Here is a 21,068-nt window from a genome sequence, read left to right as displayed (position 1 = left end):
AACTCTGCTCCATGACTGTCCTGGCTTGGTGAGAGAGTGAGGGTGTCCCGGTGGCCTGGCCGTCCCTGCCCAACATCCCTTGTCTCATGATGGCCACCCCCCCCAGAACAGACTGCGCCCAGCTCTGAGCCTGGCTGGGGGCTGCGAGCATGTACATTCTCTGGCTCTGGGCTCAGAAGATCCATGTCCCCGTGTGTCTCCCTCACTACATCAGCAGAGTGACCTACAGCATGTCACCACTCTAGACCTGACTGCTCTTCTTAAAAATAGGGATAACGTTAGAACACACCACCCAGAGCTGCTGTGAAGATCAAAAGAGTCAAGGACGCGGAATAGTGCTTTGTAAACTGCAAAGCATAATTCCACTGTGAAACGCTGGTGTCCCCCAGGTCCCGACACAGGGCTGGGTATAGAGCAGATGCCTGCTGAATCACTGTAGGACACAGGTTCTCAACTGGGGGCGATTTTGACACCCTAGGGGACATTGGATGATATCTAGAGACACGTTTATTTGACACAACTGGGTAGGGTTGCTATGGCATCTTATTGCAGAGGCCAGGGATGCTGCTAAACATCTTACAGTGCACGGGACAGCCCTCACAGCAAAAAATTATCTGGCCCCAAATGTCAATCGTGCTGAGGTTCAGAAGCCTTGCTGTAGATGAACGAAAGCGTGAGATTATATCTGTAGATACAGACGTGGCTTGTTGTTCCAAAACGAACCATGACTGGGGAGTTGACCATCAAGATACCATGGTGGCCAAGAGCAGGAACCCACTGGGGTTAAATGAGATGGCCGTGCCCAGCTTTGATAAGTTGAAAACATTTTATTTCAGTTCTATCCTTGGGAGGCAGCATAAATAATCACATAAGACCGCAAAGGTCAATGGGGAAGAAAGAAAAGCTTGAGAAGTGTGCGGAAGAACAGATGAGAGCGGACACTGTCTAGCTGCAGGGAGTGGGCGGTGAGGAGACCCTGCTTTAGCAGGCCGGGGGCGGGGGGGAAGGTTATTGGAGGGAAAGCCCAAGGAGTGGGGGGCTTTCCCTGCCCAGGTCACCTGGAGGGGCCGAGGGAGCTCTGGCCTCTCGATGGATGTCCTGCAGGGTGGCCATGGGACGAGCAGGTGAGGAGTATAATGCATCTAGTTGATCCTAGCTAATGAGAGAGAAGAGTGGACACCCATTTCTTGATCCCCAGACCAGATCTCACCTCCAAACCGTGACTTTTCTGACAAGAACAGTGTTTATGGACTCTATGGGTGGTGGGAAATGAAGGGAGAAAAGGAGGAGAAAAAGAAAATGTGTAGAAGACCGAATGAAATGTGGCGGTTGAGAGTCCCGTGACCTCGGGCCACTTCTTGGTTTCTTCATCTGTAAAACGGAGAGAATGAGCCCTACCTCCCGGAGTGGATGTGAGGCTCCGTGATATCTTACGTGTCAAAGAACTGCGTAAACTTTAAAGTGCATACTGACGTGAGGGGCTGTGGTAATCCTGCTAGTGTAAGGCTGAGAGTGGCTGAGATCGCAGTGGCGAGAGACATGCAGAGCCTCTCTTGAAGCAATCAGACCCTGCTCTGCCTTCCCCAGGGCCGAGCTCCACCCTCCTCAGCCTCATCTTCCAGGAGGAAGAGGCCTCATCTCAGAGGGAGTCCCCGGAGGGGTGAGAGCCAAGGGCGGGGGCCAGGGGAATGTAGGGGCACTGAGTGTGAGGGGCCTCAACTGGGCAGTGTGACACATTGGCACTACTGGTGTGGGGCAGACGGTAGAAGTAGCTTCCAGTTCTCAATCTCCACAGAGACTTGGGCACTGGCGAAGCCCCCATGGAATTGGCATCTTGATGCAGTGGGAAGGGCCCTGGCCTCGGGGTCTGGATACCGTAGGTCTTGGTCCTGTGTCCACTGTTGACCCGCTGGGTGACTTTGTAAGTCACTTCCCCATTGCAACCCTCGGTTCTGTCATTTGTAAAATGGGGACACTTTTCCCTACCCTCCCTGCCTCACGAATTAAATGGGAAAAGGGTGTTGCAAGAGCTTCGAAGAGAATCATGGGAAGGCAAGGGGTCATTATGGCCTTGGCGAGCAATCCTCTTAATTCCCTGAAGACAAGAAAGAGAGGGCAAGAGACAGAAAGGAGCTGGGCTGCTTGCAACCCTTGTCAGGAGAATCAGGCTTGCAGGGCTTCAGGGGAATAGAGGGAGGTGGGAGGAGGCAAGGGGGAATGGCTGACACCTGCAATCCGGCCCTTACGGTGTGGTCCATCAGGGACGTTGCGAGCTGCAGCAGGGAATGCTGAGATGTCCTGCCAGCCCCCTTTGCAGGGGAAAAGGTCAAGTTCTAAGTCTACTGGGATCCTGGCTTCCCCCTCTGCTCCCTGGTCCATTGACAGCACCCCTCAGGGAGTCCGTGGTCTTTGCCTGGCCAAGGAGAAGCCGAGACTCCTGCTGGGGTGGCAGGTAAAGGGGCTGGTAGCGGTGGGTCTCCAGGGGAGGCTGGGGACTTGTATTAGCATGAGTTCAAGAGGTCAAAGGTCAGCTTCCAGTTCTTGAGGTGGCAGGTGAGGTCCTCAGGCTGTCCCCCAGCTCCAGTCCTGGCTCTGTCTCTGGGATCACCAGATAAGGGAAAGTTAAGGGATGAGTAGAAACAACGGAGAGATCGGCTTAGAAAGCAGCCCAGCCGGGGAGCTAACAGTTCTTGGGGCTGTTGCGCAAGTTTTTCAGTTCCAGCTGTAGCTGCCGAATGCGGATGTCCTTCTGCGCCAGCTCCTCTTTCAACCGCCGAATCTCATCCTGCTGCCGGAAGAACATTCGGAGAAGCTGGGGTGGACGAAGAGAGGGGGCCGTGGAGGGCCAGGGAGAGAGCAGGTGAGAAGTGACTTCCTGAGTCCAGACCCCCGCCCCGCCCTCCCCACGGCAGCCTCTGCCCTTCTCCCCCCAGGCCTTCCAGTGCCCCCCCACTTTAGCGTCCCAGGTGACTCATGTCACTGCAGCTCTCCTTTCTCCGGGCTCAGCTCATAGCCCCTACTTTCCCCTGTGAGGTGGGAAAAAAAGAAAGCTGTGGCCTGTGCAGAGCTGCCTCAGGCAGCGGCTCAGGGTCACCAAGGAAGGGGGAGTCTACACGGGCCAGTTTTCCAAACATCCTAAGCGTACCTTTTTAGGGGTCCAAATCTAACAAATTTATTTACCATTCTGGATGGAAACCTTTCTAAAATGTTTTACATCCTTCTCTTCTTAAGAAAGCTTAGGGTACAGAATGGAATCTAGCTTTTTTCCTGCTGACATGGGACTACCAAGGGGATACCGCGGTTTGCACTGGGCAGTGATGCATTTGTGGCCATGGGTGCAGGCAAAGCACAGGTATCCTGACAGCCCTTCACGGAGATGAGTCCCTGGATCAACCAGTCTCTCCATTTCTTGCGTAAAACAGATCGACAGATGCTCACAAAACACTGAGCCCTGGAAGGCAGGCGGCTACTTGAGGACTCCAACATGTTTAAGTTGAACGTTACCAACAAGCAGTTGTGTTTGTCCTCAAATTTCCTGGTGTGAGTCGAATTTGTTCTTATAATTGCATAATTTAATTAAATCTGATATAAACACAAGAAAGAGAAGTTGCTGTTTCTATAAAAACTAAGTTGAATGCATTAGAAAGTCTTGATAGAGGTGATGCTAAAAACCTTGCTGCTGAGCTAGGTGTGGATGACGTCACCATAGAAGATTGGGGAATATTCTACATCTCGACTGTGGGGTAGTGGTTACACAGCTGTATGCATTTGTTAAAACTTGTGGAACTGTGCATTATGAAGAGTGAATTTTACCATAGGTAAATTAGACCTCAATAACCAGTCTTAAAAAAAAATGCGGAAAACTCCGAGAAAACTAGGGCTTTGTTTTCAGATTGACATTAAGTTCCTGTTCCACCTAAAAGAAACTGAAACTGGAAATTGGAGTTAAAGTGCGATATATGTGAGAGGGACATAGCTGACCCCAGCCGGGGGAGGCCTCAAAGAAAAGACCTTGATGCTGCATCAAAATATGTTGGAGGAATCTATGTTTTTGTTTTAAATGAAAATAAATGGTTTAAAGAATGTATATATCATTTTTATGATTCTTTCCTTTAATTGACTTTAAAAAAAATTAACCAACAAACCATCCCTGGTTACGTGTCTTCAGGGGGCTGATAAGCTTTTTGCCCACACCAAATGATTCCATGCAGTCTTGTGCCTTCCAAGTTCTTGAAATTTCTTTGCATAATTTATTGGTTAGCTTTTTCCACAAAAACAGCTTTATTGAGGCATAATTCACATACAATAAAGTTCACTCGTTTTAAGTGTACAATTCAGTGATATTTAGTAAAGTTACAGTTATGCAACCATTAAACTCCTCCCCTGGGTCAAGCTACCAATTGTCTCTTCACACAGACCAATGTGTCCAGCACCTACAGCCCCATTTTCTAATTAGTTGCTTCTGATCTGCTCTGATGATTAAAATTGCCGGTAAACCAGAGTTAGCAGGCTCTAAGCGAATTTCTTCCTAACGAAGAGGTGCACAAGCTTTAATGTAGAGAGACTGTGGCATCTGTGTTGTTGGCTCAGAGACCCTTTAAAATTGTCCTCCACGTCCTCAGTTCTGATTCATATAGACAAGCCTATAGCTAGATGTTACTCAGTGTGACTACTCTTCCACTCTGCCTTCTCCACACTCGATACTAGAACTGGATTCAGGCTCTTGTTCTGACTCACGCCCACCTGGGCTACTGTGGCAACTCAGGTATCTCTATCTTCTCAGGATACTTAAAAATATATTTTTTTAAATGGAAAATGCCAAATATATGCAAAAGTATAAAGAATAGCCTCATGAACCTTCAGGTACTCATCAGCTAGCTTCAACAGATAATATGTGACCATTTTTGCTTTGTATCTACTCCTACCCACTTCTCCTGCACACCCCCCCTGGGGGATTATTTTGAAACAAATCCTATTTATCACATAATTTCATCCAGCCCTAGAAATCTGAACATCCCTCTTATAGACTTGTCTATATGACTCAGAACTGTGAAGTCCCAGAGGTCAGGAATCATTTTATTTTTATGAATCATAATGGTAATTGTAAGTTGGTGTGACAAGAAGCCTCTAAGATTCCCCCCCCACCACGTTCTCCCCTCCCCTCAATGGTGGACTGGACCTAGTCACTTATTTCAATGAATAGAATATGGCAGAAGTGATGGGATATCATTTCCAAGGTTAGGTCACAAAAAGACTGTGGCTTCCATCGTGGACACCCTCTCTTGCTCACTCACCCTGAGGGATGCCAGCTGCCATGTTTTGAGCTGCCCTCTGGAGAGGTCCATTTGGCAAGGACCTGAGGGAGGTTTCTGGCCAACAACCCATGAGGAACTGAGACCCTCAGCCCAACAGCCTGTGAGGAAACGAGTCCTGCCAACAACCATGTGAGTGAACTTGGAAGGAGATCCTTCCACTGCTGAGCCTTCAGATGTGGCTGCGGCCTCAGTTGACAGTTTAACTACACCCTCATGAAGACTTTGAGCCACAGGCACCCAAAGAAACGATGAGATAAATGTTTGTGGGTTTCAGTCACTCAGTTTTGGGGCTAATTTGTTACATGGCAATAGTTAGCTAATACGGTTAGCCACTTTGAGCACTTGATATGAGCCAGGAAGACTGGTAGACACTTAGGGATTATCTTTTTAATGCTCACAGCATTTCATATCTCCATTTTACCATGAGGAAATGGACTTAGAAAAGTCAGGAAACTTGCTCAGGCACAGCCAGGAAATGGCAGAGCCGGGATTCAAATGCAGGTGGGTCCATGCAGCCATCTCTACTTCAGCTGCATCAAGCCAAGTGCCTGGCACAGGGAAGGCATTCTGCAGATCACGGCTGAGCTGAACTGTATTGGCACCAGGGAGTGAGGGTGTGGTTGGAAGGAGAAGCCTTTGGGGGACATGGACAAGGCCTAGCTATGGTTGCCCCTGACTGAGCTGCTCCCATTCTAACGGCACAAAGAATACTTTCATAAACACTCAGCCTCTTCCACAAAAACAGGAAATTGTCAGACCCCATGGCCATGCAACACCAGGGGGAAGGCAGTGCTGTAATGCACGAGGCCGGCTGTTCCCTGTGAGTCAGGACTTTATAACTCCCGTAACACCAAAGACAGTGACATTCTGAAATGGATTCACGAGGAGACACATAACTCTGTGGTTTAGTGAATTTGAGGTAGGGGGAGGGGCATCAATATCCGTTCCATATGCCAGCCTCTATTTATTGGGGTCAGAGGCAATGGAAGCCAATAGCAGGTTACTTATGGTATTTGTCACCAAAAGAAAAATGCCTCAGAATGGAGCTGGCTTAAAGGCCTGAAGCCCATAATTGAAATGTAAGGTCTCACTCCTCCAGGGCCTGTGGAGGTAATAACTTATTTCCTTACCTCGTTCTCTGTCCGAGGTGGGACATTTTCTAATAAATCTATTCCATTGACCACAACACTCTTCTTTTCTTTGATGGGAGCCTTAAATACCATTTTTGAGGACTTCTTATAGCCTTCTTTCAGTGACATCAACACAGGATCTAGGAAAGGCAAGGAACATATTCTCACTGACCATTCGATGGACTGTCAGGTGACGGTGTCTCTCATTGACACCATGCTTGACAGTTGGCCATTGTGAGGGGAAGTTCAAACAGGAGGATGTGCAAGGGAAATGGGGCAAGCTAGACCGCAGGCGAAGGCTGCAGTCCCTGCGCCTCTTCCGTGAAGCCCACCCCTTGCAGTACCTCGGTCGATGCCTCCCAGCCATTCATCGGGGGTCAGAGCTGGCTCCGTGCCTGGCGTCATGGGGTAAATGTCTTCCTGGTAGGAATCCGACTGCAATGAGGGGAACAGAAGAGTGGACAGATGGGGGGCTGCTGAGAGAAGCCCTGTTCTCCAGCCAGACGCTTCTCCTTGCCAACCTCCAACCGTGCTACCTGCTTTGCTGCCTCCAAGGCTTTGCACTCAGTGTCTCCCCCCTGGAATTCCCACCCTGCATACGTGAGCAAGCCAAACTGTCCCCACCTCAGAATCACCCCCACCCCCACCCCAAATTGGGCCTGAAGACCCCAGTCCACAGGACCTATAACTTATGTCTTCTTCTGGGCTTCCCCAGGCTTACAGTCAGTGGCGAGTGAGCTAGGATTCAATGCAGGGGGCCCTTGGAGGCGGGCCCAGCCTCACTCACCCTCCGGGGCACGATCATGGAGATGGGCTCGATCAGGCCCTTGAGAGTCACCAGCTTGTAGAAGCGGAACACCTCGCAGGCCGACACATCCAGCCCGTGCTTGGGCATGACCCCTGTGGACAGGCACACACGGCTCCAGGGGGGCCTGGGATTCCCCCTCCATGCCCCTCCTCCCTGAGGTCCTTGGCCAGGGGAAAGGCCCAGGGTGTGGGCACTAGGTGTGTAGGCAACGATCCAAGGAGAGGGGAGCAGGTAGGCTGGGGGCTTCTTGAATCGGGCCTGTCTCTGGGTGGTAGCTTCTCAAATAAGCCCCGTGGGCTAGACCTGCCTCAGGAAGGTGCACACTTTAGGATCGGGGCCTTTCAGAACTGGACGGTGCTGCAGAAATATTTGAATCTAGTCCATTCTGTCTACAGATGAGACTCATGAGGGTCAGAAGGGAAGGGGCTTGCCCAGGGTCACAGAGTGTTGTCACAGCATAAGCCACAGAGCCTTCTGAAACGAACTGGCTTCCCTAAGCCTCTGTGTCACTGGTCCTCAGAGAGAAAGAAGGAGGGAGAAACCTTCCCCCGCGCACCCCAGGAATTTAAATGCAGCCAAAGACAGCTGTTCTCTCATACGTCTTCCAGGACCAACAGCGTGTGTGTATATTGTCCGCGTGTGTGCACTAGCCACGGTGTGCCTAGGAGCTGCACCGACTGGACACTCACTGGGGGAGTTGTGCAGTGTGGTGTTGAGAGCACAAGCTTTGGGGTCGTACAGACCTGGGTCTGAATCCTGACTCTGCCCCTCTTCCTGGCTGGGAGCCCTTGGGCAAATCACTACTCCTCGGAGCTTCGGGTCCCTTGGCTGCTTAGTGGGGGGCCGTGGTGCCCTCGTGAGGGGGTCAGGGGACTGAGCACAAAGATGCTCAGTAACTACCCGGCACCGTGATGAGCACAGGTAACACTAGTTCTTTCCTCACGATGTGAGTATGAGTTAAGGTTCTACCTCTTCTCGACTGGAATGGAGGGCTGTTCTTCCAGATAAGGGAATTCCAGGCACTGGAGAGAAGTGGCCTAATGGTACCCAAGTGGAATTTGAAACCACTGGACTTGGGTTTGAGTTCTGGCTCTGCCACTTACGTGACCTGCCTGTGGTGAGCTCCTTAGGCACTTTGAATCTACAGGAAGTGCCTGGCTCATGGTAAATGCTCAGTAGTCGCCACAGGTGAGGAGGATAAGTAGAAATTGTTATCCTCGGCTCCTCCCTCTCCTCCCTACGTCCTGCTGACAATACTGTCCACATATCTTCTGGGCTTATCTTCTCCTCCCTGTCTTCAGGCCATCCCCCAAGCTACCATCCTCTCTTGCCTAGAAGTTCACAAAGGCCTCTAACTGGCCTCTCTGCCTCCCTCCTGCCCTTTCAAAATCCATTCTCCCAATCCAATCTCCCTACAGAAGCAAGAGCAATCTTAAATTAACCTTTTAGGTCACATAGCATTGCCCCATCTCCAACGCCCGTCACCCCCAAGAAAAAGAAGACCTTCCAGTGAGTTCCCCAAAAATCCAAACCCTTCCCCCGTGTGATGGTTAATTTCACATGCTGGTGGACTCGGTAAAGCAGACTGCCCTCCTCGAGGGGGATGGGCATCACCCAATCAGTTGAGGGCCTGAGTGGAACAAAAGGCGGAGGAGGGGGGAGGGACCTCTTTTATTCTGCCTCCCTGCTTGAGCTGGGACGTCTCCTCTCATCTTCTCCTGCCCTCAGACTGGGATTTACGTCATCGTCTCCCCTGGTTCTCAGGCCTTCAGACTCAGACTGAATTACACCACTGGCTTTCCTGGCGTCATTCTCCAGCTTGCAGATGGCAGATTGTGGGACTTCTCAGCCGCCATAATCATGGGAGCCAATTCCTCATAAATCCCTTTCTACATACATTTGGTTGTTTCTCTGGAGAACCCTAATACACCCTGTCTAATGCACCCCCCCGGATCTGGCCCCTGCCCACCTCTCCAGCTCAGTCTCCTGACGCTCTCTCCATCTTGCGCTATGTCAGAGTCTACTCCGTGCTTAGCCATGTTGACCGCCCTTCCATTCCTAGAACATGCCAGGCTCATTCTTTGAACTAACTGGTCTTCCTGCTGTCTTTCCTTTTGCCCCTTCCTGCCTTTCAGAGCTTATCTTAAAATGCCACCTCCACAGTGAGGCCTTCTCTGACCACCTGGTCTAAAATCACCGCCAGTCACTCCATGTCCTATCACCCCATTTGATTCTCTGCTTAGAACTTACTACCATCAATATTTTCCTTCCTTCTTTGTTTATGGTCTATCTGCCCCTCAGTGGAAAGTGAGTAAGGCCGTGTTCTGTTTTATTTATCACTGCACCCTTGGACCTAGTGCAGCGTCTGGCACCTGGCTGGCACGCATTAAATGTTTGTTGAACAACTACATGAAGGAGCAGGTGCTCTGCCAGGTGCATTGTACACATGGCTTCTAAGCTTCACAAGAGCCCCTCAAGGTAGGTTTGATTATCCCTATTTTACAGATGAGGAAAACCGAGACTCAGAGGGGTAAGTATGCAGTTGAATCCGAAAATAAACCTAGTTCGGGCTCCAAAGTCCAGGCTGCTTTTTATACTATCTGATAAAGAGATGACAGTGAGGAAGCTGAGGATGACAGAGAGTTGGGGAAGGGTGAAGTCAATGGAACGGCCGTTAGGACCGCAGGGGTTGTTAGGACCTTGGGCATACATCTGGGCCTCCATTTTCCTGTTGGTCACTGGGCCGGGCTTCTAGCCCTGATGTCTTTGAAGCTGGCCCTAAGGCCCTGTCCATAATACCAGATCCTCTGAGGGAACAAGCCGGACTCAAGTCCTAAGGAGGGTGGGAACAGAGCCTTTGAAGAGATTTCTTCTATTGGGTGATTTGGACCCCAAATGGGGAACAGCTGAATAGTGTGCACTGCCAGGGTTAGTTAATAAGAATGACAATTTCACTGTAAGATTTTCGTGGCGGGAGAGTGTGGGGTGTCCAGAATGTCTCGCCCCCCACCCTGACTCACTACACTCCGTCAATCCTGGGTCCTCTCTAGGATTTGCCTGAGAACCTGGGGGTCCTGGGGATGCAGTGATGGGGACAACCTGGAACTTCCTCCTTCCTCTCAGGCAAGGATAGAACTGTTCCTGGGGACCAGGAATCCTGGCTTCTCAGAGGCTTCCAGAAGGGGCCTGCGTCTAGCCCCTGCTCTGACCTTTGGCTGCTGAACCACCTCCCCCCAGTGTCAGAACCATGCTGGGCTTCAGCTTCCCCCTCTGCAATGGGGATGAAGATATGGTGTGGGCTGCTGATAACCAGAGGTGGCGGAGGATGCCAGCGTCACGGAATGATGGAGCCGGTCAAGTGGGTGGTGACAGGCTGGCTGGAGGAGGGCAGGCTGGCCTTCATAGGGGCAACACCTGTAGGTTCAACTCTGACTTGCCCATGAGCTGTGGCCTTCTGCGTCTGAGTTTTCATTTGGCGGGGAGGGAGATCCCATGAGCCAAATGTCCAGGCTCTTCTTCCATAGCCTAACAGCCACGGCAGCCTCTGGACCGCCTTACCGAGGCCTTTCTGCGGGGCTGGGGAGCGGAACTCCATGAGGTAACTCAGGTAGGGCTTCTCAGTGCTGATCTCGTAGTACCGGATGTTTCCATCTCCCTGGGGGCAAGGAGAGGGAGGTGAGGAAGGCAGGGGGAGGCGAGGGCTGAGCAGGCTCTGGTCCCTGAGGTCTGCTGAAAGAGCCTCTGCTGTGCCCCAGAGGTGGTCAAAAGACCAGGGAGACCTGGCCTCTAGACCCCCGGTGGGTCTGCCACAGGGGACTTGCTGGGGGTGTGTGTGTGTGTGTGTGTGTGTGTGTGTGTGTGTGTGTGTGTGTGTATGCGCACCACGCGTGTGACTATGGACAGCCTTTCTAACAAACAAGGCCATATTTGTCAAAGATCTCCTGGCAGGTTCCTCACATTCCATCACTAGTCATTGTCCTCTGCACTTCAGGCTCTGATCTTATTCCAACATAAAACCCTCTCCAGCCCACCTCTGAGGGAATTCTTCGTGATTGAATTTCAGTGAGAATGAGTGTCCAACTTGAGGGTAGGTTTCGATGGAAGAGGGTGAGACCCAGGCTGGGTCAGGGGAAGGCCAGAGAGGTCAGGCTGGCTCTTCTTAGGGGAGCAGGGCGGGGTCTCTCACAGGCTGCCCCAGTCCCCCCCCCCAACCTTCTAGTACCTTTCCAGCCAGGTAGAGCATGTGGGTGTCAGCGTCATAGAAGGGGAACAGGAGGCCGGAGAGCCCATCAATTTCCTCCTCTATCAGGGGCATGGACAGGTCCTCCTGTGGACCGGAGCGGGGCCAGCGTCAGCCGATGTCCAGGCAGGACGGCTCCTCACCTTCCCAAACCCCAGCAGAGGCCCCAGAGTTAACATGAAACATCCTTTTCTGTTACCACTCAGCCTCCCTGCGGCTGACCTGGTCCCAGAGGGCGATCTGTCTTGTGTTCCACCTGGAGACCCCCGTGGTGAGCAGCCGCTTCATGTTTCCCAGGAACACCACCCGGTTCACTCTGTGGTTTTTGCAGTTCGCCTCCTGACGGGGACAGAGACAGCTGGTGAGCCAGGGCCCCCAGACACCAGGGGACTGTGGTGGGCTGGATGGCGGCCCCAAAAGATATGTCCACGTATTAATCCCCGGAAGTGTGAATGTTTCCTTATTTGGAAAAGAGTCTTTGCAGATGTAATTTTAAGTTAAGGATCCTGAGATGGGAGATGGCCCTGGATCATCCAAGTGGGCCCTCAGTGCCATCATGAGTGTCCTTATGAGAGACAGGCAAAGGCAGATCCCATAGACACACGGAGGAGAAGGTGACGTGACTGCGGAGACAGAGACCAGAGTGATGCGGCCACAAGCTAAGGAAGCCAGCAGCCACTGGAAGCTGGAAGAGGCCAGGACAGGTTCTCCCCGGGAGCCTCCGGAGGGAGTGCGGCTCTGCCATACCTTGACATCGGACTTCTGAACTCCAGACTGTGAGAGGATCCCTTTCTGTTGTTGTAAGCCGCCCCATTTGTGGTATTTGTTGTGGTAGCCCCATGACACGAATACGGGTGATGTGGAGCACTGAGCCCCGGGACCAGGACAGAGGTCTCTCTGCACATCCCAGAGCCACCCGGGAGGCAGGGAGCTAACACTGACAAAGTCCAGCAGCACCAGAACTGCAAGCGCTCTCGCCACAATACCTCACAACCATCCCTATCGGGAGGAAGCTCCAAGGGGAGGACCCAGAGGTGCAGGAGGACCCGGACTCAGCCGGACTCAGCCGGTTCCCTGAGCAACACTTCCCCTTGCCAGGGGCTCCATCTGAGCTGGGCCATCCTCTGCCTCCTCTCCTGCCTCTCAGCTCATGACACCTCCTTTTCCTCCTGACCCACACGGTTCTTTGCCAGGATGAGTCAGCATCAGGCCAGAGACCAGAGGCTGGTGGAGCCATGCAAAGACCCAGGCTGGTGTCACTTGCTCTGGATTTTAGTTCCACGGTCTGTCAAAAAAGTGTAACCTGGGAGGAGTCCCTCACCCCTTCTGGGCCTGCGTCCATGTCTGTGAGGTGGAGGCTGGATTCTCTGCCCTCTAACGTCTTTTCTGCTCGGCATCGGCGCCGGGTTTGAATTCTAGCTCCTCCTGTAACTGAGATTCAAGTCTCCGACGCTCTCCAAGGCTCAGTGTTCCCATGTGTGAAATGGGAGGGTAACAGCAGCCCCTCAGAGGGACTGTTCTGAGTACTGACTGAGGTGGAGCTCTTGGCGTAGTGTGTGCCACACAGCGAGCTCTGAGTCAATGCTGGTGAGTACTGATGCTGCTAATAACCATGATTATTAGTATTTATAGTAGTATCAGTACATGACTTTCTCTTTTTTTTTTTTGAGGAAGATTAGCCCCCAGCTAACATCTGCGGCCAATCTTCCTCTTTTTGCTGAGGAAGACTGGCCCTGAGCTAACATCCGTGCCCATCTTCCTCTACTTTACATGTGGGATGCCTACTACAGCATGGCTTGCCAAGCGGTGCCATGTCCGCACCCGGGATCCGAACCAGCGAACCCCAGGCCGTCGAAGTGGAACGTGCGAACTTAACTGCTGCGCCACCAGGCCGGCCCCAGATGACTTTCTGGTCTTGCAATATTGGACTCTTTCAAGATAAACACAACCAGGTCATGCATCAGTCCTTTCTAGTGTAGGAGGTAAACCTCAAATTTCATCTAAATTTTCCATCCCACCTAGCTCCATGACTGGCACACAGTAGGTGCTCAAGAAATGTTAATTTCTTACTCCCAAATGGCATATAATCCCTTCCTCACAGTCAAGACACAGGAGACTCAAAGACTAAAACTGGAGCTACGTTCACAATCAACCTCCCCACTTGGAGGTGAGCTGGCACCCTGAGCCATTTCTGCCAGGCTCATCCCATGAAGATGGCTGGGCAGTGAGTTCAAAGGCCCCTCCTCCTGTGCCCATGATTGGGTTTGGTCAAAACCCAGGGATTTATATGTTGAAGGATTTCACCAGCTGGGCCCCCAGAGCAGGCCAGAAGAAACCCAGGGCTGACGAGAAAGGGTACTGAGGTCCCTCGCCACCCAGAACAAGGCAGGGTTCCTATGAGCTGAGAAGGGCCCAGAACAGACAGGCTGGTCAACAGGTGCAGGACCGGTGCATGAGAGAAGGAGAGCTGGCACAGCCTTTTCCTCCAGGTCTGGCTGAAAGCAGAACCCCAGGTCCCAATATCTTCCCTTCCCCCCGAAAAAATGTGGGGCTTCACCTGCAGAACGCGGCCGGAGCGGGGCTCGATCACACGCAGTTTCTTGTCCTTGCATGTGGTGGTGAGCAGGCTCCCGTCAGTGTTGAAGGACATGCAGAGGATCACGTCCGAGTGGCAGTCGATCATCTTGACTGGCTCACCCACGTCCAGGTTCCAGATGAGGACCTGGGAGGGTGGACATGCAGGAAGTGGGGCCAGTGCTGCTGCTGCTGTCATGGGGCGCCTGTCCCTGGTCTGCACCAACTGGCTCTGGGAGAGACACCCTGTGCAGAGCCCCAGGTGTCCTGGGATGCAGGACGGTGTCATTGGGTTCTGCATCATAGGCTGATGTGTCCCGGTCACACAAATCCGCGAATATCCTTGGGCCAATCCCAGACCCAGCCTGGGCTCAGTTTCTGCAACTAGCAATAAGGATAAACATTCCTTGCCAAGTCTGAGCAGCTGGCACTCCTCTTTTGAGGGCCTCCCTGCGGGTAGGGGCTGGGCTCTTTTCTCTTCCCTCTAGCAGCTTCAGTTGCTCCTTTTTCCTACCAGGAGGGCAGCATCCACTTCTTAGTTAAGAAGTGGCCAGGCAGAGAGGGTGGGCATTCTCCTCCAGTCCATCAGTGCCAGAAAAGGCAACAGAGATGCCTCCAGCCTCTGTGGAGCCCAGGAATGATGGGGTGCAGAGAAGATGCTCAGTCATGTGTAGTGAATGAATGAATGGATGAGATAGTATTGGTTAACATGCTCAGGAAAGTAATAGTGCTCCCTACAGGCCCCCCCAAAGATGCCCTTCTCTCTCCCTGCCCCTCCCCACTGAGTTGGCTCTGGCCACAGCTGCCCCCCCCCAGTTGCCCACCTTGTAGTCGTAGCCAGCACTGAACAAGATGTTGTTGGTGGTGGGGTGCCACTCGACCAGCCCCACGCGCCGGCTGTGCCCGTGCAGCTCCAGGAGAGCCTCTGTCATGTTCCGCTTCAGCCCGCCCTCGGGGATCTCCCAGATCCGCACCTGCAGGGGCAACAGAGAGCCTAGGTTGGGTGGGCAGGCCCAGGAGAAGCTTTCCGAGGTCTGCCTGGTGAGGCACCTCCCTGGCAGGGCAGTGGGCAGAGCCTGACCGAGGCCTGAGGGAGGTTCCAGGGTGTGGTCAGAAAGGAAAGAGAACATCTCCTCTTTACTTTTGGGAGGGTTTTCTCCGAGAAGTCTCTGCAGATCTCGGCAACTATTATTACTGGCATGTTGTTATTGTTATGGTCTAACCAGGCCCAGAGGACCACACCCCAAGCAGCTTTCAGCAAGGGCTGTGTCAGAAGCCTATCTCTGCTTCCCTTTCCACACCCTTCTAGAGATGTGCCTTCAGCCCCAGCTCCTCTGTTTGACCACGTGGCCTTGTCCCCCACCCTCTCCCCAACCCAGGGTGGACACCTGAGCAGAGGGAAACCCATCTGGGAGGCTGGGAGGCCCTGAGTCTCTCCTGAGAGATGATGAACTAAGGGGCAGAGACTGAGGAAATGTTGGGCCCAAGCCGAAAGGACGGGCAGAGCCTGGACGCAGCTGCTATTTTCAGACGTACGGATGCTGATAAAGAAGCAGAAAGAGATGATCTGCAGAGAGGAGGATGAGACACACAGAGAAGCAGAGAGAAGAGACCATGTGGTCCCAGAGAGAGAGAAACTCAGTTTCTCTGCAATCCTTGAATAACCCCCTGGTCATTTGCATCAGCCCTGGTGAACCTCTGTTTCTCTAGCCAAACATGCTCTGCGTAGTTTCAGCCGTTTCATCTATAAATGGGGAAAAGAATCTTTGCCTTGCCTACAGGTAGAATAAAATAAGCTACTGGTTATGAAATTTGTAAATTGTAAAGTGCTCTGAATACCTAAGGAATTGACATTCTTGTTATAGTTGTTGTTATTATCATCATTAATGCTATTTGTTATGATCTAACTGGAAGGAGAGGAAAGAACACACGTGACTACAACTGAGGACATCTTTAAAACAAACGTTTTGAAAATCTGAACTCCACCCTTGCTAGTAAGGAGAAAAACAGGAAAAACAGCTTTGAGATACCATTCATGATCTTTTAAAATAGCCAACTGGAAAAAAAAAAAGAGCCAGTGTCGGCAAGATCATACTGCCACTCGTAGATTCAATCAGGGTTGGTAGTATTACCGATCAAGGTAATCTTTTAGAAGCCATTTGGCAATCTTTAGCAGGAATCATAAAGACATCTGTATTATGTTCTTTGACCTAGTAATTTCACTCCTAAATCCAGTATAGACAAAAACCTCCACATGTGAAGATGTTCGTTGCAACACGGCAAATGCAGAAACACTAAGGGACCAACATTAGGGGAACCATTTCACATGTCCTATCAACATGGAATCTTAGCCATTCGACTGTAATTCTGAAGGCTATGAAGAAACAGGGGAAGTATGTGAAAGAAAGCCAAAGGCCGTCCCAGGGAGGGGCAGCAAGGCTGGGAACTGGGGGTGCCCCAGAGGGAACTCCCTTGGCGGGTGTCCCTCCTTGGCACTTTGCTCTCAGACTATAGGAATGAGGATTCCCCACAAGTGTGTCGCCCAAAGACCCAGCTCTGTGCCTGTAGACACGGGAGGTTTCAGGGTAAGGAAGGAGGGTCCCATCAAGGATTTGGGGTCACCTTTAGGTGCACCATTCTCAGTTTAAGGACGCACTCGAGAAAAGTTTATAATTAGGGGACAGTTGAATGTTTTCCCATCCCCACTGTAATCTCCTTTGCTTGCTCCAGCTCTCAGTAAAGCCCTCCCACACAGCCCTGCAAGGTGATGGGGCCTTGGAGAGGGAGGTGACATAAAGGGCATCCAGCATGCCCCATGATCTGTCCTGGACAGGCCCAGTGCAAGGGCATTCCAAGATGAGGTCTGATCTGGAAATGGCAGGGAGGGCAGAGTAGGGACCGAGGTAGATGACTCAGTAGTCACCGGTAAGACACACAGTCCTCTTGTCCCCAAATGTACTAGAGGAAGTGATCCTTGAAGAGAGGAGACTAATGCTTGGGTTAGGCACACACACACCACATACACATCACACCATACCCCACCCCAATACACACCACACCAGGCACACACCCAACTACAACATCCCCTCACCCCCCCACATACCACATACCCCCACCCCACTACACACACACACATACCACACACACCACACCCCACACACACGACACCCCGACACACTCCTCTCACACACACAGACACACATTTGTTTTTACCCAAGGGATGCTATCATACTCGTGCTTCTGCAACTTTCTTCTCTCACGTAACAGCAGAGAGGGCATCTTTCCGCACCACTACACGCAGATCTACCTTATCTTTTTTCTTTCTTTCTTTCTTTTTTTAAAGATGGGCACCTGAGCTAACATCTGTTGCCAATCTTTTTTTTTTCTTTCTCTTCTTCTCCCCAAAGCCCCCGTACATAGTTGTATATTCTAGTTGCAGGTCCTTCTATTTGTGCCATGTGGGACGCTGCCTCAACGTGGCTGACGAGCAGTGCCATGTCCGCGCCCAGGATCCGAACCGGCGAAACCCTGGGCCGCTGCACATGGGCTTAACCATTCGGCCTCAGGGCTGGCCCCCTGCCTTCTCTTTTTAACTGGCCAGAGGGACATCTGTTGTATGCCTGTGCCATGATGGGTTTAATCACCCTTCATCCACGGACGTCTGAGTCCTGCCCCATTTGCACCGTACAATTCATTTATGGTTAATAGCCCTGTAATGCGGTTTGTGCACGGGTGTGAGTATTCCTGTAGGACAACTGCCTGGCAGCGTTTCATTTTTTTATAGTTACTATGAAATTGTCCCCAAAGGCTATCCCAGTTTTCCCCAACAGAGTCTGAGGGTGCTGCTTTCCCTGTCTCTCTAAAACTGTATCTTCAAACATGGATGTGCCCCTCGGATGAAATGCCTTCTGTCTGGATTTGCATTTCTTTTATCCCTAGAAATACTGGGCACCTTCTTCCATGCTCACTGGCCACCCTTGTTTGCACTTGAGTAGGAAGCTCAAGAAGCTTTCAGACTCAAGGAGATGAGAGTTCAAGGGGCCGAATGTCAGGCTGGTGTGGAGGCGTTTGGGGGCAGAGGACCGTGTCTATAGACACCTCATACAGCATCTTGAGGACAGCGGACAAGTATGCACATGCACGGATACCAAGTCATTCAATGCGTAAATGTTGACTGAGGCAGGAGAGTGGCCTCTGGGCTTTGAGAAAGATCTTTGAAACAGAAAGTTGAGCCTCATTCATTCCACACGCACCTCTTAAGAGCCAGACCCTTGCCAGTCATGGGATGGGTGCAGAGCTGGCCCCGTGCCTGCTCTTGAGCAGCACACAGTGGGGCTGGCAAGGCTGAGAACCCACAGGAGCACAGATTGAGGGGAGCCTCGAATGCAGTCTTGGGGGTGACGGGGTGGGATGGTCTGGGAGGAGCAGGTTAGAAGAGGGCATGTTGACCCATGTTTGAAAACAGACTGGGAATGTGGGGAAGGGTGAAGAGACACACAAACGACCGGGGTGTGTGGGTTTGGGGACAGTGAGTGGGGCAATTGCAGGCAGCTGGCCTGGCTGGTGTGGAGCAGGCTGGCAGGGAACAGCGGAGGCCGGAGGCCATATGTGTCACACCTGGTCACCAGGGCCCAAAGAAGCCCTGCTTGGGTGGAGTTTCAGAAAGACCCTGGCCCAGAATAGTCTAATTCCTGAGCAGCCAGTTGAGGTTTCCCTGGGTGCCTCAGGGGCCAGATGGAGGCAGTGGTACGCAGAGCTGTGTGGCGAGGCTGCACCCGGGCTCCTATCTCACTGACCGGCTATGTGATCTTGGACCAGCCAGTTAACCTCTCTGGGGCTCAGGCTCCTCGTCTAGAAGATCAACTGGGACGTGTGCACCTTTAGAGGGGTGTGCATTAAACCAACTGGGCTTCAGAGTCCTCGTAAGTGTGAGCCTTTCCAGCCACAAGCTGATTTGTTGGTGTGACAGCTCTGTGTGAGAAGCTAGGGGCTAAGCCAAGGGGACAGGGAAGGCGGGTAGTGTCTGTCCCCAGCACAGCCCCTGGACTGGATCCAAGTCCTGGGGAGCCAAGGGTGGCAGGGGGAAGCCAAGAGCTGTTTTTACCAATAACTGTGAGATGTAGGGTCTCGGGCAGGGTTTGGGGAACCCAGGTGAAAAATGTCCCACAGAGAAGGAGAAAGAGCCTTGCCTTATCTCCACTAGATAGCAGCCACTTCCTCCCTGGGCCCTGGTTTTCTCAGCTGCACATTGACAAGGTATTAGTTAACCTTTCACACTTCTCTGCTTTTGACATCACTGAATACATCATGGGGTGGAGGGTGGGGCAATGGCTCTGCTTGATCTGTCCTTACAGCAAAGAGTGGGTACCACAAGCTATAGGAGTGCAGAGGAGGAGCTGGAGTTCACAGTGGGCCTAAGTAGCTGGAAAAGGAATTCTAATCCCTCAGTATTCAAGGGATTTGTTGGAAACAAAGAGTGGATGGGTGGGAGGAGCGCTGTGGACCTGCCCGGAGGTCGCTCTGGGAGGGTGCTTTAATTCAACAGGAAATCCAATAGGGTCTGCCAAACCGGATTTCTGGAAGGAAGGGGAGGGGGAAAGTGGCAAAAGCACTCTCTCCAACGAGCCAGCTGTGCCCGGGACTGTCCCCTCCACAGGTCCTGGGGTCAGAGCCCTGTTTAACTCAGTTACATTCAATCCAACAAAATATGCTCAGCCCCTCCCTGTGTCACACACGTTAGACACGGGGGACAGTCCTTGGTCTCAAGTGGCTCACAGCACTGTGGTGGGGAGAGCAGACACCTGCGGCCAAGGCTAAGGAAAGGTGGCTGACAAGCATGGTTAATAAGGCTACAAAACCAAGTGTCCCTGTGTCCGGGGGAGGGAGCCGCTGGCCAACCAGGTGAGAGCTTTGGGGTGAGACAAGCTCAGTTCAAATCTAGGCTCTGACCTTATTGGCTGTGAGACTTTAGCCAAATTACTTAGCGTCTCTGAGCCTCAGTCTTCTCACCTGTAAGAATAATCACACCCATAATTGTAGTTGCTATGAAGACTAAATAAAGATAAAAACATATACCCTATCAAGCAGGTTACCAAACACTTAATAATACTTAACAATGCTTGCTTAATATTAATTACGGATTATATACAAGTTTTATAGAGATCAAATTTTAGATGTGATTTATATTTTTCATGTGCATTTTGTTGCCCCCTGTCTAGTCAATGTATGTAGTATGAAGTTTGTCTCCATTTTATGGAATGCAGCATAAATTTCCTCTTTAAAATTATTATGTGATTATGAAGGTGTCTGGTTGGGTCTCTCCGCTTTGCGACACACTAAGAGTCGTGGCCATTAGTGACTGAGTGTCAGGGCCCTGTGAAGGCCTGCTGAGCCCCTCTGACAACACTGCTCCCAAGGGAAAGAATGCTCCATTTAGGGGATCTGCTTGTTATACAGCTACAGCAAACGGACACTATTTATTGTCTGTATCTTGGTATAGGAGCTCAGAGGAAAAACTGGAGTTCCCAGTGGCCCTAAGTAGCTGGGAGAAGATATGGATTCCAACTCCTTAGTATTTACTTAAAAAGCAACTCTGTTTTGAGTAGTGTGGGGCGGAACAGGAAAGTATAAGACATGGGTTCCACCCTCTGGAAGCATCCAATTTAGCTGTACTACATCACAGAGTCATCGGCCCTAGGATTTCCATCCAACCCCTCCACAGATACATTGCTTGGAGCCAGGATCACAGCAACTTTCACGTCTTCTGCAGTGAGATGAGCTCAATGGTGAGGGTCTTGCCCAGAGCCAGGAGGCTCCTGGAACTCTCACCTCCCCATTTCTTGCCAATTATTCTGTTTACTCCTAGAAACTGAGTTTATCGTCACTCACCTAAACAAGAGGTAGAATCTCAAAGTCTACCTTAATGTTGATATCTTCTGACCACCTCACTGTTTGCCACCATGGGAAACAAATCCCTCCAAACCCAGGGAGGTGAGAGAGGC

At 51.5% G+C, this 21,068-nt stretch overlaps 1 protein-coding gene across 1 annotated transcript in view; it reads right to left on the bottom strand.

The window, feature by feature from the left end:
- Positions 1–880: 880 nt before the first annotated feature.
- The window catches only part of CORO2B (coronin 2B), a 94,667-nt gene continuing 74,479 nt past the window's right edge, over positions 881–21,068 (bottom strand). Inside the window, exons 4-12 of the mRNA XM_046655470.1 lie at positions 14,892–15,041; positions 14,051–14,215; positions 11,716–11,832; positions 11,476–11,580; positions 10,812–10,908; positions 7,233–7,345; positions 6,790–6,880; positions 6,446–6,585; positions 881–2,812 (exon numbers count right to left, since the gene is read on the bottom strand). Of these exons, the coding sequence (XP_046511426.1) occupies positions 2,681–2,812; positions 6,446–6,585; positions 6,790–6,880; positions 7,233–7,345; positions 10,812–10,908; positions 11,476–11,580; positions 11,716–11,832; positions 14,051–14,215; positions 14,892–15,041 (1,110 nt within the window). The 3' untranslated portion in view covers positions 881–2,680. The remainder of the gene's footprint in view (positions 2,813–6,445; positions 6,586–6,789; positions 6,881–7,232; positions 7,346–10,811; positions 10,909–11,475; positions 11,581–11,715; positions 11,833–14,050; positions 14,216–14,891; positions 15,042–21,068) is intronic.

This window comes from Equus quagga, chromosome 2 (assembly GCF_021613505.1).
Source record: "Equus quagga isolate Etosha38 chromosome 2, UCLA_HA_Equagga_1.0, whole genome shotgun sequence".
NCBI classification, from domain to species: Eukaryota; Metazoa; Chordata; class Mammalia; order Perissodactyla; family Equidae; genus Equus; species Equus quagga.
The sequence above is the reverse complement of the archived record's forward strand: the minus strand, read 5'-3'. Positions and strand labels throughout refer to the sequence as shown.